This window comes from Egretta garzetta, unplaced genomic scaffold (genome assembly GCF_000687185.1).
Source record: "Egretta garzetta isolate BGI_Z169 unplaced genomic scaffold, ASM68718v1 scaffold117, whole genome shotgun sequence".
In the NCBI taxonomy this organism is placed as follows: Eukaryota; Metazoa; Chordata; class Aves; order Pelecaniformes; family Ardeidae; genus Egretta; species Egretta garzetta.
Window position 1 is genome coordinate 3,924,367 of NW_009260479.1, and position 27,808 is coordinate 3,952,174.

A 27,808-nucleotide genomic window follows, 5' to 3' on the forward strand; every position below is an offset into this window, starting at 1 on the left:
GAAAAATTACTAAGAGAAGGCAGAGAATTAAAACTTTACATGGAAAAACATTTCCTTCCTCAAATATAGTGCAAATTCTCTGCGATTCAATCTGACCACCAGCTTTAAGGTGCTTGACAGCTTCCTAATTTTCGATTCAAAGTTGTGTAAACAGCCTTTAATTCTGAGTTAGATTTATCTTTTCATCCCATCCACCACAACTCAAAGCCTTAGGTCAATGGAAACCTTTTAATCGATTTCCTTTGCTGCTAAAACTGGCAGCACCATCAGTGTGTCATAAGTATTGCTGTTACTTGAGCTGATGTTTTTGGAAGGGGAAGCAGGACTGGAAAATGCCCTGCTGTCCTTCAAACAGGGCATTCAGCCCCATGCAAAAAGCTACATTTTAATGACTTAAATTTCATACAACAATGTACTTTTAATAAAATATTCAGGGTACTTGATTTTAGCCTATCTGCAGGGGTAGCTCCCTAATTTCCACTCAGTAAAATAAATCTCTCCTCATTTATTTGTATAGGTACTGTCTCTGAAGGGAGAGCTCATGCAAGACCATGGAAAAGTGTAATCTGATTTGTGTTTTCCCCCAGTCCAGGTCGTCCTCCTGCGTTTACTTTGGATCACCTCAGTCTGCTTTACTGAGAGTCAATTTGTGCCATTTCTTCTTTCTCTTAGAATTACACCAGCTCATGTAAACTTGTACACAAGAGAAATCCACTGCCATCGCAGCCAAGACTCAATAATGTCTTAGAGCACCAGGTCCCAAGTTGTTTCTCATGAGAGCAGTTCATGCAGATTTGAGCAAACCTAAGACAAACTGGGAAGCAGTTCCACAACACCAGTTTTGAAGTAATTTTTCACAGCACCTGAAACTTCAGCTCACACCTCTTCACTCATCCTTTGTTCCTGTTGTCCCTGAAAAACATCTAGGAAATCAGTAACAGCTCTGTAGAAGCTTCCTGTTAGCTACAGGTCACTCCAACTCACTCACTTTTTCATATCCAATCATCTATAAATAATTAAAATGTAATGGCTCAATGTTCCATGGCTGCTCATGTGCCCATGCTGATGGGTAAAACCCAGGTACTGAGCTCCACATTTCATAGAGCCAAGTCTCTGCTTGCAGAAGGCACCTGGCTTCAGGAGGGGTTGGGTGGGCAGCACTGGGTGGGACTGCATCTACCAAGCTTCATAGTGCGGGGGAGCAGCATTAGCAAGTCATCTACACCACCTCAAAGCCAAGCTTAATTAATCCCAAATCCATATTCAGTTTTCAATTATCGGTCTAACAGTGCTGTTGTAAAGAAATTCTCAGACAAAAAAGAAATTTAAAAGCTGAGAATTAAATTTCAAAGCACTTGTACAGAAACGCAACACACAAAGAGCTGTCTTGGACTTTTCTGTGGTGAATTTCCTGAACCGAAGGGGCTGCACCAGTGGCCAAGCACACACCTCACCCAAAAAAAGTCCCCATAGAGTCTCTGCCAGAAGCGGCCTGAGGTTGATTTGTTGCCTTTTCAAAGGTGGGATGCTGGATGTGAACCCCCCACCAGCAGTTTGCTGTTTTGAAGCTGTACTTACAAAATACCTGAAGTGGCTGGCAGCCAAGCATACGCTGTAGGAAGGTATTTTCCCTTTCAAGGCAAATCTTTTGTCAGATCAGAGCAGTGAGGTTATGACCGGATGCTGAACTGGGGTAACCAAAGGGAAAAGACACAATGACGAGCTTTTGACTAATGCCAAAACAAGTCATACAATATTAAAGATGAGAAAAAGCTTTAAACTCACAGCCTTAAGTGGAAAATATTTTAAGCCTCACGTCTGCAAATCACTTTCTGTTTTAATATCATCCTACCCTAACCATTAATGCCCTTCCTAAACAGCATATATTCAGAAGACAAAATAATCTTAAAAAAGAACAACTACATGGGAAAGAAAGCGCTGTGAATGCCACACAGAGCCTTTAAAATGAAAACAAGCTAGGAAGAAGTTGCTTCCAAGAAAAACAAGGAGTATGCGGAGTAACAGGTTAGTCTGTGTTTTGAACAACGCGTGGGAGGAGGAAGCAGAGGGAAGATGGGGTATGTTACTGAAAACAAAGACAGCATATACTTCCCCCACATACTACTCCATGATGATAGGGAAAGGAGTGTAGCATGGACTCATTTTAGATAAAGTGGGGGACAAAAAGCCCGCCCCAAACCCCTGTGAACTTTCACCTGGTGCTTTCTTTTTAATTGCAGATTGCCTGGACTAAGTGCCAATTTGCTATAAACCTGAAGGGAAGGCTTCAGTGTGGGGTTTCCCAGAACAGACGAGGCTGGGAAGGGCCTCTGGAGGTCTCTGGTCCATCCACTGCTCAAAGCAGGGCTTCAACTTCAAACTCAGAGCCTTGTCCAGGTGACTTATTAAAATCTGCGAGGGCAGCAATTTTACAGTCCCTCTGGACCCCTGCTCCGAAGCTGTATCACCCCTATTAAGAACAACTTTCTTACACCTGCCTGGAGTTTCCCTCACTGCCTCCTGCCTGAGATGCCCGGCACTGCCTTCTCCATAACCCTGCTAGGTAACTGAAGACAGCAAAAAGGTCTTCTCCTCCTTCTTTCCCCTACACCAGGTTCCCCAGTCCCTGACCAATGTAGTGGCCCTTCGCTGGACCAGTACATCCCTGTCTCCCTTGCACTGGGGAGCCCAGAACTGGACCCAATGCTGCAGATGTGTCTCACCAGTGCTGAGCAGAGGGGAAGGATGACTTCCCTTGACCTGTTGGCAATGATCCTCCTAGTGCATCCCAGCACACAGTTAATTTTCATTTTAAAACTATAAACCCCACACCAGCAGGGCTGTAAAGGCAGGCAAGCATGGCAAGCCCATCTGATTTCAATGCACTCTCAGTTTCAGAACTGATAAAGCAACCTAAGACCCATTCACTTTTAACAGTTATCCCAAGCTGCTTGAGAAAACGGGATTTTAATCACATAGGCTGTGACAACTTTGAGTAGTGAAGCATTTATGCACCTTCAGAAATGTGAAGACACGTGCTGGTTTAGCTCTTCTCAGAGCTCTTCAGAGCAGCATCTGTGCAAAGGTCTGAGATATCTGGTCTGAGGGGTCTCTGAGAAGTCTCGCCACTCAGGAAATGCTGTTCAAGCCACAGAGCCTTTGTTTTGAGTGGGATGAAACCAATTATCTTAGTGTTTTGTTTTGTAGTACATAGGGTTATTCTTATTTGCAAAGTAGCAGACTGCAAAAGTTTTGCTCGTGAAAAACTACCATAATACAACAGAAATCCTAACACATACATTTCCTGAAGTCCTGAAAAGGTTTAGTTAAACAAAATTCAATAAAATGTAATTAAATACAGTAAACCCTAAGAGTGTAATTCATTACTGACCCCTGTTTAGCACTTTCTGAATAAAATCTACTTACTATTATTTAATGTGGTAGTGAAGGGTATGTATCTGCATTAGTCTCTCCGTAAAAGAGCTAAACAATGTGAAGTACGTGATAAGAAATGCTGTTTTGCAAAAAGCTGTAGAATGGGAAAAGTTCTCAATTTAAACACCAATTTTAATCATCATGCCCTTTCCAAGAGGCTGCCCCTCCTACCTTAAGAACAAAAGACCACTAACACCCAAGCCCAGCGCAATTCCTGCAACCCTCTCTGGAGCAGCAGGGTCATGGGTATCTTCTGTTAGCTCAAAAATAGCATGGCCCCATTCCAAGCCCGTTCCTGCGACAGTGATGTGACCTTATCAAAAGGATTTTGCTGACTACCAAAAGATTCCTTTATTTAATATTCTGTTGTACCTAGCTAGGACTTAAACAGTCCTGTTTGCTTGGATAACTTGATTAAAAAGTCACACAATGGCTTTGCTATGCAGTGTGTATTGCTGTTATTCATGCAGCAGCGAGCCCTTCTCTGTGTACTCAATCAGCAGCACATTGCCTATGCAATATTTAAACCTATGCGGACTAGAAAAAAGAACTTAAATGCACTTTAATTATTGTGAGGCTTGAAAAAGAGGGGAGCATAAAAAGCATATTTGAACTTTAAGCAGAGGAGAACAAATGTCCTTCAAGAGAAATGATGCTTGGAGTCTACCTGGAGTCCTTCAGAAACAGTGACTCTCCTACCTTCAGTCTCCTGATGGCGCCTTAGAGGACTGGAAAAGATGCCATTTCAATTAAGTTGCAGCAGAACTTCTGATAAACATAAAGAAAAATCCTATATGGGTTTGTATAACTGTGCTCTTGTGCACAAAAGTCACTATGAAACCACCCGTTCTGATTAAAACCAATGTTTTTAAAGGAAATTCTGATGAAGAAAAACAAGAAGGTTCCTCTATATTTAAAAGTCACGGAAAGCTATCAATACATTGCAGGAAACATAGAGTCAAATGTAGGTATATGCACCCCTAATTCTGTACCTATGTTGTCACAGAAGATTGAACAACAGTTTATCACTGAGTTATTTCTTCTGTTCACAGAAGGAAAACTTGCTGTGGTCTGACAATCCAGCACCCCCAGTGGTGAGATATTATTCCTTTCTTTCCCCTGTAATTCTGTCCCCTTCCCACAGCCACTAACCCCTTGGGTAGACCAGGTTGGGTTTGTAGACCAGCACTGGGAGCCTTTATTCAGCAAGAAAGAATTAAAATCGAAGCCTTTTCTCAATCCTGCTCATTTCTGAGTCCTAATGGTGTGTTAGCCCATGGGCTGCTGAAGAGGTAAACTTTGTGCCCAATATAAAGCAGGCAAGTGCTCTGAACCATGGAGGTCTACGACGCCTTTCATATTCTGGCAGAGGAGCTCAAATGCTCCCTTAACGGTCATTTGATTGGAAACACATATAATTTACTTCTGTCCAGTAAAGAGCTCTTCCCCTCTATAATAGGGCAAAGAAATATCAATTAAAAAACCAGCTGAAATTCTCTATGGAATGTACAGAAGCGAGCCTCCCTTAGCTCCCGCGATGACATCCTTTTGGTGCCCACGTCCACCACAAACCCCACGAACACCTCCAGCTGTTCTCAAGCCCTGGAACTGATATCCAACCAATCTTGGTGAAAACACCCAGAAAACTCCCACTAATGTGGATGCAGGATTCCTAAGCAAAGCTTTGAAGCGTGATTTCCCTTCTCAGCCCTGCATAGGTGTCTGTGGCTCTGCAGAGGTCATACCCTAATGGCCAGCATGTCAGAAACTCAAAACACATGGTCAGTGAAAGTGATAATGAACAATTAGCACATGCCTCATCTGCACTTACTTCACTACCGCAGGTAAAGAATGGGCCAAGCCCAGAGGTACCGTGTATCTTCCTGAAATAACATGAGCAATTTCTTACTTTTTCTTGATCTGGAGAAAAACTTGATGCCCCCAGGAGAGGTAGACGGGTTAGAATTGGGGGAGGACTCTTTGGAGGAGGACCTGAAGATCCCACTGAAGCTCATTCGGCGTGGGGAGCGTGGGGGAGACTCCTGGTAGGGGAAGGGGAACACTGTTTTGGGTGAGCCGGGGCTATGTTTGGATCTCACAGGGGCAGAAACGGGGCTGGAAGGTCGGTTCTGGAGCCCTTTTGAGAAAAGGCCTTTGGAAGGACTGCCAGCAGAGTAGCTTTCTTCCACCTAAGGAGGAGAGAAAAAGGAAGAAAAAAGAAAAATCACCATTAATTCAGTTCGGCTCAGGTCATCAGAATCTGAACTTGTCTCAACACAGTCAACTCCTGTTTATTCAGCTGGCAGATTAGCCAGACCTCACCTTCCCCAGAGCCTGCCTGCACTGACATGCAGATGCGTGTGTGCCACCTCTCTGGGATCCACACTGCCCCTTGCTCTTAAAGACACCCTGAATTTCACAAAAAAATTCAACATGTGTGCATACATTTTATTATCATACATATAATGCAGGATTTTCTTTACTACTTTTATTTGCCACACATCCCTCTTCCTTCCCTGGACAATGGAAGATGACTGGCAATTCATTTATTTAAGGCAATGAATGATCGCCATTAAGGAAACACAGCACCCCAAAGTCTTCCTCCCAAATTTAAGCACCCCTCTACAGTACTTAAATCTCCATTGCATGATGCAACACAGCACAGTGCACAAGTTCCCAAATGCCTGACAGGTCTCCATGGCACCAGCCACAGCCTTAACTGTGGGATTGCAACTCCAGTCCCAAAAATAGAGGAACCATTTTTGAGTGACGACGTTCCTGCTAATTACCCCATCCCCGAGCTTGGGTATGACCTTTCTAACAGCTCTATCTCTTTTGGGACCCGTGCTGGCTTTCCAGCTAGCATGAATATCTGTGCACACACAGCACTGCACTGTGCAGGCTTGCCCAGTGAGGGGGCATAAAAATCCAGAAAAACAAACAAACAAAAGGAGCAAAGATTAAGTTCTCCCCACATACAATTAACAGAAGCTGACTCAAAACCTCTGTGGGATTTGCCTGTGCCTGGGCTATATGTAGAGTTTATTTCCTTCTGGATGCACAAAGTGCTTCTGTGGGTATAAGGCTGCTTTTTTAGCTGGGGGCATTTCTCATGAATGAAGGGTTCTGTTCCTGGCAAAAGGCAGCAGTGGGTTTCAGGTCTCCAGGGAGCCTGTAAGCAAAGGCCACGGTGTATGTGCCCACGGGCACGATGTGCCGCTGAGTTTCAAGACCTCTGCATGCCTGCTCCTCCCTTCCTAATTACGCATCACAGACCAGGAGATATGGGGCAGACAGCAACTTCTACCTGCAAAGGTGCCACCCGATGTGTGTCAGTCTAGTTAGGTACAGGCGTTTGAAAGCCTCATACGTACGTATGCCCTCCTTTGGGTCAGTGAAAAGCTTGTGTATATGAATGCAGCTAAAAATGGTCAGCTGAATTTACAACACACATGCAATCAACTCCCTTTTCAAAATAATGTTTAGCCACAGCTCCAAAGCACTTATGGAAATATGTACGAGCAGCACGATGGCCAAATAGCTGCTCCCTCCGTAACACAGGATTCCACTTCTCGTACTCCTTTCTGTTTCCTGCATATGTACTTTGGACAAGCTCCTCTTTCCACTTGGGAATTGCATAAGAGCCTGCAGAGAGCATGGTCTCCGCTTTGGGAAGGTTTCTAACCTAACAGGCAAGTGGCACTTGGTCTGGGAGATGGACACAAATAGCGTGGGTCACCAGGAGGGGCACAGAGACATGCCACCATGGCACAGCCCTGGGCAGCTGATGAATTCTGCACCATGCTCCTTTGCACAACACAGAGATATCTGGCAGGACACAAATCCACTTTTTATATGTGCACACTTATATTTGATAGCATGGACAAAAATATCTCAAAAATATACTTGTCCTTTTGCAGAAGAATTTGAGGAGCAGTTGCCCTCAAGGGGAAATTTTTGGAAAGGATAAATCAATTCTAACTGAAGCACTGGATGCCAAACACTCTGACAGTATCCATCAGAGAAGAAAAAAATAGTGCCTCAAGCTTAATGCAGTGGCCTGAGCCTCAGGTTTGCCTACCAGCTCTGTCACAGATTGTGTGCAATCTTGAAAACTCATTTCATCTTACATGTCTATTCTGCTATGAGGACTGTTATCTCCTTTATTCCCACTCTAAGTCCTCTGGCACACAGACTGTCTCCAGGTGAGTATTTATCAAAAATAATAGGGCACAATCTCTTGACTGAGACATAGAATAATAACCACACTATCAGTAAATTAATAAACAAATAGCATTTTGTCATGGGTAAATAGTCCCAAAGTGGCAGCTTTTTCATAAAAGCTCATTAACTTTACTAAAATATTATCTGTAAATCACCTGAGACTACTTATATGTTGTTCTCTTCACAACTACATAATCCATGAAACAACCAAGTAGTGCAACGGCATCTCCCTTTGCATTGCAATTTAAAGAGGTCTGTTGTCAAATCTACTGCCTGCAAGTGGGGAGTAAGAATATTTTCCATTTCATTTTAATCATAATACAAATCTGTCACTACTACTGTAATTTAGGACTGTTTCCAGGATGGTAATTTCATTACCATTTTTCCTGAAGTGATAAGCCATGACATTTGTAAAGCTAGGTGAAGGACGTCATTCTGGTGCTATCCTTAATATTTCATGTTATCTTTTTTGCATGCTTGTTTGGTTATAATGACACACTGATAGGAGACACTCTGAAAAGACTACGGTATCCTCATGTGCTAAAGCGATTCTAGAAATGTAAAATGTCAAGCAACAATTTGTCAAATAGCATCAGTATTCCCTTGTCCACACAAGTCAGACACAAAAGCAAACTGTTCTCAAATTCTGAGCAAAAGCAGTGGGATATTTTTATTTATTGCAATCACAACCAGTTGTTTTCTCTCCATCGTGCCAGGCAGATGAATTAGTTAATTGTTGGAGCACCAGGGGCATGCTGCTAAATACAAATAGGCATGCTACTAAATTAAAGGAAATTGCTACATTGAATTCTTCCCCAGATGCTCCACACATTAATTATACACAGGTTACACCCACCATCAAAGCAGATAAATACCTGTGATTTTGCTTTGGGAATTACAAAAGGATTACTTTCTTAGAATATTATTTGAGGCTAATGGATTGCGAGTTTTAGAAGATGATTACGCATTTCTATGAGTAAAATCAGTAGCAACAACAGTTACCACAGCGTATATAAAAGTCCCAAGGCAATGTTAATTTTCATGCTCCAGCTGGGAGCGCAGAAGAATTTCTGCTGTGGGATAAACCCCACCATCCTATGCAGGCTCGGTGTGATGACCCCAGCAGTGGTGCTGGAGGCAGGTTACACAGTTAGATGGATCAACAGCCTGTTCTTCATGCTTTTTGGACTAATTTCCTGAAGGTATGACAGGTAGGTGGGCACAAAATTCCCACATGTGCTTTGGAAAGATAACTATTCCCCCAGCTGAGCTGCAGCAGCAAAAAAAGGTAGTGCATCCTGGTTTCTCACATTAATAATCTTTGTACATCAGTTTGTGTTAGTCTAGGAAAAGCAGTAAAGTGAGAATGGGCAGCAATATGAAACACACCTAATAAATGCACATGGTGATATGGCTCATTTCACCCTGGCTGGATAACTGGCCTTTTGGAAATAAGGAATCCAAACACACAAGCACAATACAAATCAATGCACAGATAAGGTCTGATCAAACAAACTGAAAAATTCCTCTAAGTATGAAGACTGTTTACCTAATTAAAAAAGGAAAAAAAAAAAACAAACCAACAACAAAACATTCCCTGTGTTGGCTTTGTGCCGAGCATGTACGGGATCTTTGAGCTCCGTGCCTAACCTTGGACTCCTTAAACCTTAGAACTGGTTACATTGGAAAGAAATGTCAGCTCCTGACTATATGTCTGCAGAGAAGGTGCAGTGGGAATAGGGCTCAATTAGTAGCTCAGTAATAGTGCCAGTGCAAACCCTGCCCTCAGCCTACTGCAGTGTCCTCCCTGGTGAGGTTAAGCAACCAAGCAGAGCCCCGTGCTACATCAGACGTCCTGTTTCTAGCGGCTGGCTCCGCTTGTTCAAGGCTAAACCAGTTACCTTGCTTAGCACTGAGCAAATATATCCTGAAATGCTGTAAGACACTATCAGTTTTCATGCTTCAGAGCACAAAAAGATCCTCAGCTGGGGACCAGGGAGAGACTTTGCTCTGTTGTATACACCAAATGATCTTAGGCAGGCTCCTTAAATACATCCAGAACTGGCTGCCATTGAAAATAAAGCAACAAAGCAAGATGTGTCTTACAGTGGTTGGCATCAAGCAGACTTACTTGCAATTTTTTGAATGAAATGTAAAGTGATATCTTGGCATTTGCCCCAGCTGGGCAGCTCTGACAACACAAGAAATAGCATCCTGAAAACTGCCCCTGCCATGTCACCTGGTTCCAGGAATCTTTCCCTCTTCCTTTCTCCTAGCTATGCACACTAATAGCTCAGAGCCATCCTGTCATGGACCAGCAGACCCACACCTTTATTTCCAACAAACTCCTACATGACAAACTCCCGACATAAACCACTACCAGTCCCAGACTACCCCATACCAGTGAGCAAAACAGCTGGACACAGGCTCAAACCATCGAGCAGTTGTCCTTATGTCTTCCCTGCTCATTCACCATCTGATGGGGATTTAGTCTGTGCCATAAGCACCCCCCAGGTGCCATCTGTGCTTTGGGGAGCACAAGCCATGGACAGTCCTGTGGCCACCCTGCTCTAGTAGGTGCAAGAGTTCAGCTGTGCAACAGGACTGTGCCCAACCCTTTCATCTCTGAGCCAAGAGAACGGTCCCTGACTTCTTATTTACTGATACTGTTGACATATCCCAAGTGAACAACCTTGTATCTTGTGCTGTTAAGAATTGTACATCCTGAAGGTCATCCAGGTCTTCTTGGATGAGGTCCTTTCCTATGACAAAACCCCCCTCACTCTCATCACCAACAGATTTGGTTAGTATGCTTCTATTTTTCATCTCAGCCTTACTAGCAAAGATCAGCCCAAGGACTGAGCTTGGGGAAACCCCACCAGTTCTGTGATCTTAAAGGTCTTTTCCAACCTAAACAATTCTATGATTCTATGATTCTGTCCCTCCACCCATCCATCTTCCTTTCGATACCACCCTGCCACCTTTCCCTTCAACTGTTTCTTACCTGACTCACAATTCTTGGTCTTATTTTACAAGAAAGATTAAAATGCATTGCATTTAATCACTACCATATGATAACCCCCAATGCAATGCGCTAAGAGACCAAACTATTTATACTTCACCACAGACTAGTCTCTCGTCGTCCACGCACCATCCATCTCAGTCCTGCCTCTTCTCACTCACAGGCAGAAATTTTCCCAACGTTGTCATTTTCTTTCCCATGCTTTGTACTGAAAATCTGATCCCTCCATTTTACAAAAAAAAGTCCTCTCTAGGAAGCCATTTCTGCTTCCAACCTAAGGACCACGTAACTGCAGAGAAGAGAAGCGTCCTGCCAAAGCAACGTGGCCAGAAAAATGAAGAAGCTGTGCTGAGATGACCCTGACCACAAACAGGCAGAGGCTGTGTCGGAGCCAGGGAAACCCAGGCACTGCCCATGTCCCTGACGTGGCACCTTTTTGCAGTCATCTTCTGTGCTCCCCTCCCAGGGTGCTCCAGCAACAGGTCCTTTCTTGGGCACACAGACTTCCCCAGAGGATGCCCTCCCTGAAAAATCTCTGGCTCTCGTTCAGTTTCTGGTGAATTTAGATTCATTTTTCAGAACAGAAAAAATAATCTATCTGGAATACGAATGAGCTCAAGCTAAACAGCCTTTCAAATGCTTCTGAATTTGAGTGAAAGTTATTAACTGCTCCTGAGCTCCGTTCCTTTTTTCTCCAACTCCAAACAGATAGGACACTTATGGAGCATTTGAGTTCTGTTTGCTTTTACAACAGTGAGTTATTTGACCTTTATTTTGCCTCTTCACTTAAAACATTTTGTGAAAGGTGAGTAACAGAAAAGGAATCACCTCCCACCATCCTTGACAGGGACAGTAAACACAATTAGAGACGATACACTAGATAGATGTCTGCACTTGTTTCCTGCCCTTCCACTGAATCCTAATAAAAAAGCCTTTTGATAAAGTTAATTGGATGATTCTCTCATTCTGCTGGAATAAAAGAGCTCACAGAAACACAAGAGCTGACTTCATTAGATTGAAAGGTAATGAAGGACTTACTCTCACAGGCACCATGTGGTCACATTCACCACCATGAGTTCCCTTGGTTCTGCATGAGCAGCAACAATTGAGATGACAACATGTTTTACGGGATCAGAGATGTCACTTCCCAAAACTAAAGGACAATGACACTTCCCCAAATTAAAATACAACGGGATGCGGCTGGCTACTCTGGCAGGCTCTGAGAGCCCTGCATTGCTGTACGGATGGTTGGGGTGAGGTTTCCAGCAGGGAGGAGGGCTGCTCAAAGGCAGAAGCAGGCTTGAGGAAAAGTGAAAGCAGGGCTGGCTCCTGGTCCACTTCCTAACCCTTAACTTATTTTAAAGCAGCAGATGGGAAGGAGCCACGCACATGGCAGTGCAGCGGTTGGCACATGTGTCCTTGCCCTGAAGCTCACAGCATCCATTGCAGGTGCCCCATGCCAAGGCTGTGGCACCATCCAGGACACGGTCCCCATCCTCCTTGCTGAGGCCAGTTCACTGTTCATAAAGAAATGGATAATTAAAAGACTGGGAAAAAAAAAATCAAAAGCAGATTTATTATCCAGTGAAGGGGAAATGGCATATTTTTTGCTTCTCCTCCATGTTCCAGGGGTTGTTCATGCAGTTCCCATGAGTCACTGGACAAAACAAAAAAAATGCTGGGACCAGAAGCAGGACAAAGCTATTTTCAAAGTCCTTCAATATTGGAGCCACTCCTCGGATGTTTTCTGATCCTAGCTCATCAATGCTATCCTGCATTACCGATAGCAGAACTGCGAGCCAGCGCCAAATGCAGTCATAACAAAACCTCTACTTTTTACCCTATTCCTTTCTTCATACATCCAAAACCCAAACTAATCCAATAACCACCATGTCACATCCAGAATCCATGTACAGCTGATTACCTACAGTTATTCTCAAAATCTAATCAAAGCTTTGTGAAAGACTTCCCCAAAATAAAGTCGGCATTATTTGCTCCTAAATGTAACTGATCACCATTTGGCCAAACTGAAATGGGCTGTTTGTTTGCAAAATGTGTTTTAGGTGATTCAGGTCATTCTGCACTGGAGAGTTTCCTGCTCAGAATTTACCACTCTCTTCCCCCACTTTTGTATGAATTCCGAATTGTATCAGTAATGAGTCTGTATTTCTTTCAAGTCACTCACTGATAAAGTATATTATAGTATATCAACAGAGTGTTTTGTCTGCCTAGAAACAAAATTTTCCACTGATGAGTCTCAACTTATTTTATCAGTCAGGTTTTTATTCATTTAATAAGCTCCATGTTTATTCACAGTACCATTCCAGTTTCTTAAATCAAAATGCCTTGTGCTACTTTTTTGTATACATGGCACCGACACTATGATATTTTCCAACCAAATTTATAATTCATTTAAAACCCCACATTTGATCAAAAAGAACTGTTTACCATTATTTCCAATCCAAATAAGTCTATTCTAATAGCATCATTAACTATCCGACATTAGATTATTTCATTGTTTTGCTCAGGCCTAATGTTAGACTGACAAACCTGTAAATTATCCTAATTGCAAACATTGTAAATATTAACACAGTAATTGCTTTTTTTGCAGTCTTTTGGAACTTCATCTCTGCTCTAAGATTTATTCAAAATCAGCACTAGTCAAAGAAAGCTGTGCCAATTAATTCAAGAGTGTTTTATCAGAGTTCTTTGGATTTAATTTTAAAATATCTAGCTTTAGCATCTTCTGCTTTAAATACACTTCAGTCATTAACACGACAGTCACCATTATCATCTAAGATAAACATCTCACCAGCTTTTTCCCTATGGAGGGAACAGAGCCTTTAGTGCACACTTCTTTTCCAAGCTTTCTTCTGTACTTTTATGACAATTCTATTATTTCCATAAAGGAATGGATCAATGTAGTTCTTCAAACTTCTCCCTCCTCTTCCCTCCTCCATCTATAATTTGCATCCACATGACAATTTTCTTCTTGTGTCATTTTCTTCTCTCTAATCGTTCACAATCCCGGGCTTTCTGTAATTTCCACACTTTATCCTTTAACCTACATTTTAGATGAAGCATCTATAAGCATTCAAGATGCTAAGATCTCTAAAACTGATAGAGCCATTTGGGTGCAGAGGCTGACTCATTGACTGCTGCCCTGCCACACCGTACCAGAATTATTTTCTGAACAATGCTCCACATGGTTCATGATTTTCCAGGCCTCTAAACTGCTCCTCTTCCACTGTCTTTTCCCAGACTCAGGAAATCCAGTAAATCTAATAATTTCTCAGCTCCCGGTTATCTTTGTCTATACTGCTGTATTTAATGATCCTCTAAGGTCTATCTGCAAGAAGGATTCAAGCCATTTTTGGAGAGTCCTAGCTTTGAGCATGGGGCAAACATCAATACCAGTTGTTTTAGACAAAGCTACCAGCACAAGCATTAAGGCAATCTGTCAGGCAATAAGAAGGGCCCGAAAACCTACTACAGGCACAAGAGCTACCTTTCTCCATCACATCACACCAAAAACTTCTATCAAGTCTTCAAAATAATTGTATTCTCCATCAGAGGAAGGTGAAAAACTATTCCTACCCCCTTCCTGCCATTGGTCAAAAAGGAAAGAAGAATACATCATTTATAATAGTAGCCATGTTAATGAGAAGTGATTAAGGATAAACTTCAGGAAATGTGTGTCATATTCCCACTGCTGCCAAAAAATACCTGTGTGAACCTGAACAAGTAATTCCGCACTTGAGTTTCCTCGCTGTGTAATGAGGATTGCTGAGATTGAGAGACATGAGATTGCACGGTAAAGTGCTGAGAATGTATGTGAAACATGTTAATTCAGTTTCTAAAAGCCTTTCACAAAGAACAGGAGAATTAAATTAATGGCAGATTGGAAAGACAGATTGTGAACCTTCTGTACCTTGATCTATAGTCCAGGTGACAGAAGAGTTAAGTGCAGGAAGAGAGACATCCCTCATGAATTGCCAGGCCCCAACATGACTGGTGAATCAAAAAGCCATGCTGTTAGTGAAATACTGACTTTTATATATTAAAGTTATACATCACACTGTGATTTCAAACTTTACCAAAGAAAAAACATCTCACTTGAAAGTGAACAGCAACTTGGGAGCTTCTTTATGTAGCAGCAGCAGCAGGGACTGGCAAACATTTAGTTAGAATTAAATAAAATACTGGAGTCTGATGCTAGCCATCATTCACTAGCAGCAAAGATCCTACCTTCACACTGAGGAAAACAATATTTAGGATAAGATGTGTGGCAATGGACTTTGCTAGTTGATTTCTTTCTTATCAGAAGTTGGGCACTGCCAGTAGTTTCTTACTGCTTTGTTGCACATATTGAACAGAGCTTCAAATATGCTGTTAGGAAAAACTCTGGGTCTTACATGCTCAGTCAAAAAGGTCAGTTAAAAAAACAATTTCAGATGTTAAGTCGCAGTTGCATGGTTATTCCAAAGTTATTTGCACTTCCATAAGCAGAACTGGACCCAAGTCTGGGGAAAAAAAACCAGCATTTACTGAAGCTGCAAAAAGGGGCAACTACTGAAATGTTCTTCCAGTTGTCACCAAGACAAGCACTCATCAAAAGAGAGTTCCAAGACCAGTAAGAGGAAAAACAAGGGCCTCATAAATGGCAAAGTGGAAGTCATTAAATAGTATCATGTAATACTACACATGAGCGAGATAGGCTTTGGTATATTTTTTTTCTTCAGGACTGAGATTCATGCAGCTTTCTCACCTTTCTTTGGGAAAAGGAGGTGATAAATGGAAAAATCAAGTTTTGGCTAGAAACCTCTGCCTTCTTCCAGCACTACAACCAGAAGGAAGGGATGTCACACCAGAAGGAAGGGATGTCATCCAAAGAGACCTGGACAGGCTGGAGAGGTGGGCCTGTGTGAACCTCATGAGGTTCAACAAGGCCAAGTGCAAGGTCCTGCACCTGGGTTGGGGTAACCCCCAGTATCAATACAGGCTGGGGGAAGAAAGGATCAGAGTTCCAAGACCAGTAAGAGGAAAAACAAGGGCCTCATAAATGGCAAAGTGGAAGTCATTAAATAGTATCATGTAATACTACACATGAGCGAGATAGGCTTTGGTATATTTTTTTTCTTCAGGACTGAGATTCATGCAGCTTTCTCACCTTTCTTTGGGAAAAGGAGGTGATAAATGGAAAAATCAAGTTTTGGCTCGAAACCTCTGCCTTCTTCCAGCACTACAACCCTTTCCAAAAACATCACATTGTTCACTTTGTTCAAACCCACCAAACAAGCACCTTTCGGTAACACTGAATATTTTAGCTTCCCTGGCATCTACTGTTCCTCCGTGCCAGCAACTCCTACGTCAGACTTAAAAGGTCCAATGCAGAAAAGAACAAGGCCAATGTTATAAACATATTCAGTCACTGATGGATTGCAGAATTCTTTTAAACAACTGTCCTTTCCTGCAAGGTGCAAAGGAGTAGAAACTTGTGCTGTCAACAGAGCTAAGTTATTATTATTCTAGATGCAGATTAGCTTCACTAAGGAGGTATTTATTGCTTCACCTGCCTTGAACTACAACTGCAGACTCTTTGACAAATGGCTTGTAGCAGGTTTAATCTTCACAGAGGTCCATAGCCTTGTAAGTATTGCCACAAGTCAAACTGGTCTGTTGTGTAGCTATAGATCAGCTCTTGGGGTTATCTACTGTTTGGAGGAGTATCTATCTCTTTTCACCAAGCCTGTAATTTGGCTGGTAGGAGGCTTACATTTAGCAGACCAGCTTGCACTTCAACGCTTTGTGAAAATGATGAGGCCAGGACCTGAGGATGACAGATCCCACCCACAATTTTTATTGCTTTGAAGATTGTGTAGGCGCTGTGTAACTACCCCTAATGTCCTCCATTGAATATGCTTTCCTGATCATTTTAAAGCAAGCAAATTCTGTGAATGTATTGGTTTAATTTAATAGCAGGCCATCAGAAAAACAAATCACAGCAATGCTTCCAGAAGGATAACTTTATGTTCATCCCACACTGAGGAGAAACCTTTCCACCTTGTTTATGGGAAGACTCTACCGCTATGGCTTCAGCAAATGAAGGCAGCTCATTTTGCCAGTGCCAAGGACAGACAGGTCAAGGACATTGAACAATTAAAACCTTTGTAGCCAGAGAGCAACCACCAGGAGGCAATTCCAGGAAAACATACGGACAGGCACAGACACCTATTTGGGCACTGTATTTCTGTAGCAACACCACAAATTTTGTTAGCTAACTATATTCCTGAGAATACAGCTATGCAATTATCGCTTCATTGAATTACAACAGTGTTACACACAACATCTGCAGTATTTAAAGCAATACCACCAGAGGTTAGCATCGTCTACAGATTACAGTGCATAAGCACCATCATGGTAAGATCTGCAAAAGTCACTTTATTTGCCTTAGTGTATCACTCTCAACAAGTTAATGGTATGGCAGGAAAGATTAAAACCCCAGGCTTTTTTAAGCCTAATGAATTGTGTTTACCACCAAAGGACTCAACCACTACAGCGAAGGTGAAGCTTTGGAAATATCCTACCTTGCGAGAAGCATTTTTGTCTGTGCTTTCCACATCACCGTCCAGGAATGGCATGGCAAACGAGCTGAGATCCTGCCAGGACAGAGAAGAAAAATTGATGTCCTATATTAATGTCTTTTTCCTTCCATCAGAGCATCCCATGACTGCAGCCCGTGGTTTTATTTCCGAAGCGCCCACTGCTTTACCCATAGTGATTGCTGGTAAGCAGTAACACAGGCTCTGATCATTCTCCTTGGCTGTGAACTCAATAGCAGATGTAAGTAACAAATGAATAGGAAGCCCTTAGCAGTGCTTGCACTAAATCACCATGAAAAAGCACCTGCACAGCCAAAGCAAAGCCTTGTGCTAAAACTTTGAAAGGGAGGTACTCAAATCCCAGAGAAAATTTCATAGGAAATTATACGTGCTCAGCAAATGGCCTATCTTGCCTTTAGTGGCATGTATAATCTTAGTTTAAAGAGTATTTATGGCAATAAACAAAACCTAAATGAGAATATGTCGATGTTCTGTAAAAGATGTAACATAACAGAGGGAGAAAACTGCAACACAGTGCTTGGGGAGGAAATAACAAATTCACTTGCACAGACTGGAGAGAAGCACCCAATTCTGCATGGCTAAAGACAATAAAGCCATAAGAAAAGCACACATGCTCATCTTTAACTAACAAAAACAAACTGCAATTATATTCTACCTCCTGCCGTCTGTTCTGTTTATGCTACTTCGTGTTCCAGCCACGGGGTTTTTAGAGCTCTACATGCAAAAGGAAATTATGTTAGTGTCAAGTTTAGCATCTGTTTGATCAGAAAAGTAGATAATGAGTAATTCTGTGACAAAAAGCGTGGGGTTGCCTAATGCTGTGTGCTGAAGAACTGAGTCTTGGATCCCAAATCTTGATCTAAATGTCAAGACTACCTCCCCAATGCAGAACCACCCAGATGCAAGGCATCACCCTTTCCATGTAATGATTCAGTGCTTCTCTACCACCACATCTGCATCCCATTTAAAATAGTTCAAAACATAAATAAATGTTTTGTGCAAACCTAATTTGAGATTAAATAGAGTTTAATTAAAAATTAGCACTGGTCGAGAAGTCTGCAAGGCTTGCTTGCCTTCAGAATTCAGAGCAGCCACAGGTCTAATCACATCACATTGTGTAATCATACTAAATCCAAAATATGCTCAAAAATGTGTATAACTCAGGCATAATCCTTACAAGTGTTTGAAAATATTCTGGTTACATAATGAACAACGAAAATAAGGAACAAAATATTGAATTACTGGAACTGAAGCACATGGGAGTAATTCATGCCAAGTTGGAAAGAAAAAAAAAAAAAAGCAGCAGCAGCCAGGCTTGGCCAAGCTGGCCCTAAATCATTAGGCCACAAACCAAAGTATTCATGACAAATTAGTATGCTCCAGGGTCTATCTATGCAAATTCAATGGGAACTATCTACAAAGGCCCAAACTACAAAGCACCAACCCAACTATATAATGTCACCCTTATCACCACACTTTGACGTCTGTGTTTCACATCACCTTCATTTGCAAATAAAAACATAAGGAAACACCTCAAAGCCAAAAGAAGAGGCAAATTTGGTTTAGATTTTCGCTGTTATCAAGATTTGACAGGGACTGAACCAGGCACCACAGGATGTTAAAGAAAAGCTTCTCTATTAATTTGTTTATTCTTACAATTAGTTAAGACCAAAATGACTTACATACTCCATACAAGAGTTATTCAGCCATAAATGGCTTTTATAAACATTGTCAATAAATGGATTATTATTATTATTATTATTCCTACTTGATATGGAACTGCAAGACTTAAGTGATGAATCTCTGTAAAGAAGTTTAAGAGCCTAGTGGAAAGTTACACAAAAACATATCCCCTTGTGTTTACTTTAATTTAGCCAAAGGATTTACCAACATTTTCCTCCAGCCATCTCCAGTAGTGAAGAAGCTGGAATCTGATGTGTGCTAATTCATTTTCCATGGAATAAATCAAGGAAATAACATCTTTTGAGCTCCACATATTAGCATCCCTATATTACTTCTTGTAATCCGCAGAGAGAAAACCTGTTGTTTAGGAAGGCTGGAGACTGGATGGAAGAAACTGGGCTTAAGGGGACACATGTCCAGTAATCAGGATTGAAAAAGCTGTTCAGAAGATCTGGAACAGCTAGGAATGAAACTGTAACTTCTTTTTTTGAACAGAAAACCTCAAAAACAGGAGGGGGTAGGTAGGTAAAACTATTTTTCTAGGAGCTAAATTTCAGTTCCCAGTTACAATTCCAAGATTAAAAACATATATATATTAAATTCTAAAGTCTGAAAGTATCATGAAATCCAGCAGATGACTCTATTCTAATTTGCAACTTTCAGATATGGAGGTACGCTAACTTCATCTTTCTTTACATGCAGAACAGGAGATTTCTACTTGCAAGCAGAAATAACCGGAGTTATACCTCTGTGGACAGCGTGAGACCTTTCTTTGTTAATACAGTGCTGGAGAACATTTCAAACAGGATAATAATTGTACTTTTAGTCCTACGATAAAGTCTGTAATTGTAGCTGCTACCTAACATTTTTTTTTGTCTTTCACTTCTTCGCAAGATTCTATATGAGAAGGCATTTACAGAAGGAAAAAAAATATATATCAAATGCCAGGCTGCAAACACTGCTCTCTCAATTCCAACCTGTTGTTTAAGCAAGGAAATATCAGACGCTTATTTTCTCTTTGCATGTATCTCTGCAGAATACAGACTAGATCTCTACTTCTTCCTTATGTTCCTCTTCAACACACAGTTGATGATACAGTAACTCTTAAAAAAAACCAAACAAACAAAAAACCCCCACCCTGCTCCAAAAGTGTTGCAAAACACCACAGTACTCTTGACAGGCCAACGGTGCAGCCCAGCCCTTACCACAGATCTGACTGCTCTGATCTCACGCCAACTGATACACACTGAAGGCTCGCTCTGCCCTTAACCTGGGATCGACACCATTCTTAGACAGCGTGCTTGCTCTCCAGCTCTGCTTTACTGCGCTTGCAATAAGTGTCCTGGAAACTCACTTGGTTCTGGTGAGACATTCTAAAAACTTCTGCCAAAGGCGTACAGCAGCGTGTTGGTACAAGGAAGAGTGCTTCTCATTTGAGACCGCAGAGCCCTGGCTGAAGAACGAACAGCATCACTCCCTGTATCCATCAGTCCTGCATTACATCCTCAGACAGACACCTTCTGTAGAGATCACAGTCTGTGATCATTCCTGTAAGGAACAAAGGCCACCAGAGATTGCAGCTCCTACTGCTGCTAACCTGGAATTAAGAGTGTGCAAAGTCTGTTTTGCAAAGTTTAGTCAGCTTCCCTGCCATGCTCCTGTTCCTCAGTCGGTCCTTCGCACCGCTCAGTGCCCTCTGACAGCCAGACATCACTCCTGCCATCCCCAATTAGAAAAAATGACCTCTTGAGCAGCTGAGATTTACTTCACAGCCACAAAGCCGCTTCAGATTTATTTTGTTTTCAATTCACTTTTATTTACAAGAGGTTGTCATGGCAGCTCCTGTTATAGTCACTGAAGAATACAGCCCCAGGGATATCAAAGCTTTTTCCGGAGGACAGCAGAGCTGTGACACAGCAGAGCCACGGCTTGGTGCTCCTGCTACCAGCCAGGCTCCCTCCTGGGGAGAGCAATCTCCGACAACACCTACTCAACAGGCAATTTTCCAGGACTTTTCTTATTGATAGCACAGGAGGTTAACAGATCTAAAAAAGCAACTAAATTGACTTTATTGTTTTTAACAGGCTTGTCTACTGCTTTAGTTTTTGCAGGGTATAAGTCAGGATAATTCTGTCTGCAAGAGCACTTTCCTTCTCTCCCACTTCTTTCCCTATTTCTCCTCCAAAGGGGAGACTAACTCTAAGGTGATTCTTGTCTGGGTTATCCCTACATCTATAGGGCGTAGTCTTAATTCCAGCTCTTTTTCCTTTGCTAGCCCTTATACCAGAATACTTGGGATTATGTGAAAAGAAGGAAGAATAAAATTTTTGTTCTTTGATATCTTGGGAAAACAAAGAACCTTTTCTCAGAACTGTTTTGGAGAATAGGAAGGAAAACCACATTTTAGGATACAGAAAGCAAATACATTGGCTGGCATAGCATAGCCAAACAGCAACAGGAGTGAGATTTGGTTAGCTAAGCCATTTTTCACCTTTTCCAGGCAGTTTCACTGTTCCTTTTCTTACTGGGGAGGATTCCTGCCAAAAAGGCTTGCCCAGACATGCTGGTCTGGATGCTGCTGCATCCAGGAGACCTTGGTGTCAGAAGAAGGCTTCCAGCAATTCTGTTGCAGAGGCTGCAAGCTTAAGTAACAGACCACTAAAGCCTTGAATCCAGTAAACAACACAGAATAAACAGGATTCTTTTTTTATTATTGTTTTGTTTCAAGGCTACTTTGCCAGCCAGGCTGAAAAAGCTTCTCTGCAATGGCTGAATCCAAGGAGCCAGCAAGGCACTTCGGGTCATGCTGTGATTAACAGGTCAGAGACCAATTTCCAAGGTATTTTGGGTGGAAGTAGGACTTTTTTATGGCCCCGCTCAACAGTGGTCCAAAATTTCAGGGCTGGGTATCAAAAGAATATTTCACAAACAGCTCCCTGCTGCCATCCTTTGCAACTGTCCCTTCAAATGCAAGATATAGCCATGAATAACAGAGTCAGGTGAAGTCCTGGTGATGGGTCCATGACCCATGAACATGGTTGACTCTTTGGCAATGTTTCAGAGGTGACTCAGGTCAGAATGGCTTCATGGCAGCCCCATGGCCCATCTCTGCTGAAAGGCTGGGTTCCTCAGCTATAAGCAACTTCAGAGTCCTGGCACAGGTAGCATCATGCAGTCCTGACTACTGATGGTGTCACCTATGAGATGTTATTTTTCTGCTTCGTTAAGTTCTATATCTGTGCTAGGATTGCACCAAATTTAAGGATGTGAAATGCCTGCCAGACATTACAGTCTCTTTTTACAACATAACTCAAGCAGGAGGTGACACTTCACTAAGACAGCTTTTCAATATGGGGAGACAGCTCTTTTAATAAAATAAACAAAGAAAACGAGATACAGAGAAATGAAGCTGAGTACTGACAAGAGCCCTGATCTCACAAAAAATTGGTAAAAGCTACGCTCCTCAGCATCACACCTTCACAGGGCTCTCGGAGTCTCCTCCTCTGCTGATGTTACTGAGCCATGAGCACTTCAACCATCCTACCAAGGACAGAGAAAGTCAGAATTTTTTTAACATTAGCTGTGAACAGTTTCTTTCAGCTCAGCCTGCATACTAGCAGATATTTTTTAGATCAGTTTTGGATTTTAGATCAACCTATTACAAGCCTATGTAAAACTCTGAATAGCAAATACGCTACATATGCTAATAGCCTGTGAATGGAATCCAAAATTTGAACTCTGTGGAATAGAGGGCATAGCTTGGTCGCTCTGACTGAATAGAAAAATTTCTTTTTTTTGAGAACAGTCCTATCAGAAAGCCTTCGGGGATTTATATCAAATCACTCAATTATTGCACAAGGGAAGATTCAAAACTGACTTACACAGGAACTTCTGTCCTTTTGTTTTTGTTGTTTTGATATACTAGTCATAGTATAGTACAATAAAACTTGCTACATTGCTTTATTCCTTTAGGAGTAGGTTGCTCATTGCTTTGCTCTTCTCCCTCCCCCATGCCATCTAGACTGCAGCATGTGTTTTGGAGACAGATATAGAAGTTGTACTGTGAGACGGAGGATGCTGGTGACTAAGTCTCGGTATGACTCAATGGGAGTGGGCAGTAACAGATGTACGAAGCTGGTTAAATTTGTGCAAGCCAGCTTTGTACTTCACAAGGCTATTCCAATCTATTTGTTTGTTATTACTTTTAAGGCTATTTGTATTAAAAAAGAACAATTGAGTGGGTTTGGAGAGTTTGAAATGGTAGAAATGAGCTATAGAAACTTGATTTTGTCCACAGCATGAAGATGCCAGAGGCAACGTGGTCCAGGAGTCAGCTGGACTGTGCAGGACCAGCTGTATGTGCTTTAGTGTCAAGGTGGACACAGCATCAGATTTGAAATAACAGAGGGTAAATCATCCTAAATGACATGCCTGGAAGAAATGGGAAATATTCAGTCCCAAGAGGTATAATCTAACAAGTTACGGGGTCATGGCTGGCCGAAATCTAACCCAGATCTCAGTATGTGAAAGTCACCATCCATCTCGTGATTATTCAATCGCCTATATCCAAAAAATTGCATATGAAAACTTTGCATAAGAAAACCAGCCTACATGTAATTCAAAGGCATTTGAATTACATGTAGGCTGAAACAACAGGCAAAGTACTAAAGAGCTATGTCAACCACTTCTCCCCTGTCCGTCCCCCCCGCCCCCGGGGGTTGCCTGGCTTGGATTGCCACCGCTTGGTCTGAAAGAGCTGCTAAAACTGAGAATTTCAAGGGGAAGGGGATAAAGAGAGTCATGAAACCAATAAGTCCTTGATATTCCCCTGAAAACAGCAGTCTTCCAAGCTGTTCTTCCTGAGTTATCCTGATCATGTGATACTGTCAGCCTTGAATGTGCTCATCCTTCTTCATTTCTAAACCTCTTGACTGATCCTGACAGGCATTAATCTCCAGCAGTCTACAGCAAATTCACTCCTTCTCTTCTGAGCCTGTAGACAAGGTTCATCAACAAAAACTGCCAAGAGACTGCAGATTGTTTTTTGGTTTGTTCCCAGTCTCAGACTTAAATCACTAGAACACATTCCTACGCTGCTCATGGAAAAAATGAAATTTTCTTTCAAGCCTTGCGCTCTCCTGCCAGGAACCACCACCGTTATCTTCTTGGTGATTCAGCCTTTTGCAGATGAGTGGAGCACAGATAGCCTGGGGTGGGATGCAATCAGTTCTGCTTGGAGCCCCATAATGTTTATAATGTCCAGAGAGCTCAGGGCTGTATGGAAATGCTGTGGTGAAGGGTATTGCTCTCCACCTCATCAGCAGATCCCAGACCATCATTAGGGGCTCTCTGACAAAGCCTGAATATGATCCCCATGCTCACAAAAGCCTGGTTTGTCAGCTCCTTCACACCACGAACCACACAGCATGGTGACTGGCAGAATGTTTATTACAATGGCAGATGGACAACCTAGCAAACGTGTAAATAACAAAATGTCATTTTAAAGAAGAAGAAAAAAGAGAGAGAAAGTGAGAGAACAGCAGAGAAAGCAAGTCAGGGAGGAAAACAAAATTCTCAGTATTCCCCGTGACACCACGATCCACACACAAACTCATTATTAAGTGCTATTCCTGAGTGCTCAGCCGAAGAACAACCTTTCTCCAGTGAGACATTTCCTTCAAGAAGCACCCAAAGTTGAGAGACACAAGGTGAAAGAAGAAGATAACATACCTCAGACCTGGAAAATGTGGTCAGATGAGTGATGAGGGAATTAAGAAACAACAAAGAGACATGACTATAGGGAAGGACTGCAGGAGACTGGAAACATTACCCTTCAGATGGCACATACTCAGTGCCAACAGAATTGCTTTCTGATACTTATATGGTTGTCTTACATAAATGAGACACAGGATCCCAATGCATTTGCAGAGAAAAGCATGCGTTTGCTATAAAACATAACTTCAGCCACAGTGAAATAGCAGAACCGCAGGAAACAAAAGATGATTTTGCCATAATGTAATGAAAACACTTGAGACGCTGCAGCATGGGGGCAATCTGAAGGGGACTCAAAGCAAGGATCATCATGAGGCTTTCTAAATCATCTCTACACTTCAGCTACTTTAAAAGTCATTGTGTTTTGCATTTTTATGTTTTTTTTCCCACTCCCTATAGGCCAAATCTCTTTGAAAACCATTTCCTCAAGGAAGAGTAAAACAAAACAAAATCAGAACTGAAAACCTCCAGCTGATGGCCTTACCTGAGAATGACTTGCAGGGTTCTCCCTTGCATACATATGACTAAAAAAGGTGACAATCACACCAGGCAGAAAATCTCTGCCATAAATACTTGGATGGCAACTATTTTTTCCAGTTCACTGCATTTAAGAAGACAGCTGCCTGTTGCCTCCTCTTTACATTCTTTTCAGTTAATAACTGTGAATAATCTTAACAATTATAAGAAAGCTTATAGCTGGAGAGCCAGGCAAGTGAGGGAACTGCTCTGATCAAGCAGTCCCTCAACTAAAAACAAAAGGGAAAAAAAATGTAGAAGCAAAGAGAAAATTAGGCAAGGAAAGGAAGAATGGGATGGGTCTGTGCTTGGAGTGCTGAAGACTGGAATGGGAGGTCAAAGGGGACAACACATGGAGCCCACAACAAGGGAAGATTCCCCTCGTGATGCTTTCCTGCCACATTTTCCTATGTCACCCTGCAGCTGCAGAGAACAATTTCATGCCTACAAAGTTTACAGTCACTTTGCTATAGCTTTTGTTACAGTTTTAGCACCACATGTAAAAAGAGACTAATATATATAAAATCTACTTTATTTCAGAGGCTAAACTACTTTTTTTTTTTCTTTTTCCAAAAAAATGGATGTCTTCATTCTTCACCCTCTGAACTCCTTATTTAAAGGTGCATTTTGATGAAGATGGCAACATAAAAAGCCCTCAAGGACAGAAGCAAGCTCAAATTCTCACAGGTAATCTAGAAAACATTATCACATTCATAGTACAGTACTCTGCCTGAAATCCAGCTTGTATGTCCATCTGGTCCTACCCTTGGCTTTGAGCTGAGAGATGCTGAGATTTGGTACCATTATTATTTTTTCTAGTTAGCGGTGCCATGCAATACTAATAAATTCCATTACATCCTTCATCCTGTGGGAATCCAAACCACTTTACAAACTGCATATCCAGTCCAGAATAGCTTCACGGATGGACTTAGGTGATGAGACTTTCATTGCCCACTCTGGCAATCTGGCTTACCTCTGGGAAGGCATCAAGGTTGAACATCTGTCATCTACCTTCAGCCATCCAAAGCACTAGTCACCCACCCCACAATTTTTGTCCAGCCTAGAGAGCAGGGAAAAGCCAGCATCTCCAACGGGCAACGTGCTGCTGTTCCCCTGGTATGGGAGAGGCCACACAACTTGCTTAAACTTTGTATGATCCAACACAGGAGAAATGAACCCTGCCTCTTAGCTCTCCCCTCTTTACTGCCTATAAAGTGGGAATAAAATAACTTATTTTCCTTTTTCCCCCCCTCTATTTAGAAAGCAAGCTGTCCAGACAAGGGATTGCGTCTTACTACAGGCATGTCTACACAGCAATCGCAAGCATGGTTTACACCAATCAAGGTTGAATATCTGTCATCTACCTTCAGCCATTCAAAGCACTAGTCACCCACCCCACAATTTTTGTCCAGCCTAGAGAGCAGGGAAAAGCCAGCATCTCCAACGGGCAACGTGCTGCTGTTCCCCTGGTATGGGAGAGGCCACACAACTTGCTTAAACTTTGTATGATCCAACACAGGAGAAATGAACCCTGCCTCTTAGCTCTCCCTCTTTACTGCCTATAAAGTGGGAATAAAATAACTTATTTTCCTTTTTCCCCCCCTCTATTTAGAAAGCAAGCTGTCCAGACAAGGGATTGCGTCTTACTACAGGCATGTCTACACAGCAATCGCAAGCATGGTTTACACCAGCTCGCTTTCACCCAGCTCCGCACAGCACCGATAAAGTGTAGCCATGACAACACATGGGTTAGCGTAGGCTGCAAAATCCCCGCAGGAGGCTGAGTAAATACTCCAGCAATTTAGCTCACTTCAAGCTCCTCTCTTCCATCGTTGTACGGCTGTCAGAACTCAGCCGGGCTAATTTAAGCCCAGCTTCAATCACGTCTCTGCTTGCAGTCTAGACGCACTATAAGCATCCATACAAAGGGTAGCACAATGGGGTCCTAATCTCTGTTGGCATTTCTTAGTGATACTAAAATGTACATTTTCTTTACACGCTTTGGCTGCTGTATAAAAAACATGGTTAACTCTTTGACAGGGTGAGCGCCCATTGGAGTGAAAACGAAGGAGTCACTGTGTCCAATTGAAACAACTAGAGTTTACATTTTAAGAAAACAGACCAGCTATACAACCTCTGAGAAAAGCATGTCTGTTATGAGAATTGGCATGGTCTAAGGGAAAAGTCCAAGGGATAGTGTATCTTGCACTTCCAGGCATCCTCACACCAAGTCCTGGCTGGTTGTTAAGGCTTTCTCAAGGGATGTGCTTCAAAAAGCATCACAGCTCTGCTCGGAAAAAGGTGTTAGAAGACACCAATGACCATCTCTGCAAGAAAGATGGATAAAATGTTTACCCATCTGGAAAACCTTGTGAACAATGAGACAAATGGAAGAACACAACAAAGCAATTACTCACTCGCACTTGAAATAGCCATCACTGAAAATAAGTTTTCGCAGTGGGTCCAGTTTGGAAATAATCCTCATATGGAAAGGGAAGGACAGAAATAACACACACTGAGTTTTTTTCTAATT

At 42.1% G+C, this 27,808-nt stretch overlaps 1 protein-coding gene across 1 annotated transcript in view; it reads right to left on the reverse strand.

Moving 5' to 3' along the window:
* Window positions 1-27,808, reverse strand: part of PRKAG2 (protein kinase AMP-activated non-catalytic subunit gamma 2) — a 233,677-nt gene that overhangs the window by 146,129 nt on the left and 59,740 nt on the right. The window contains exons 2-3 of the mRNA XM_035899623.1: window positions 17,269-17,340; window positions 5,345-5,624 (exon numbers count right to left, since the gene is read on the reverse strand). Of these exons, the coding sequence (XP_035755516.1) occupies window positions 5,345-5,624; window positions 17,269-17,340 (352 nt within the window). The remainder of the gene's footprint in view (window positions 1-5,344; window positions 5,625-17,268; window positions 17,341-27,808) is intronic.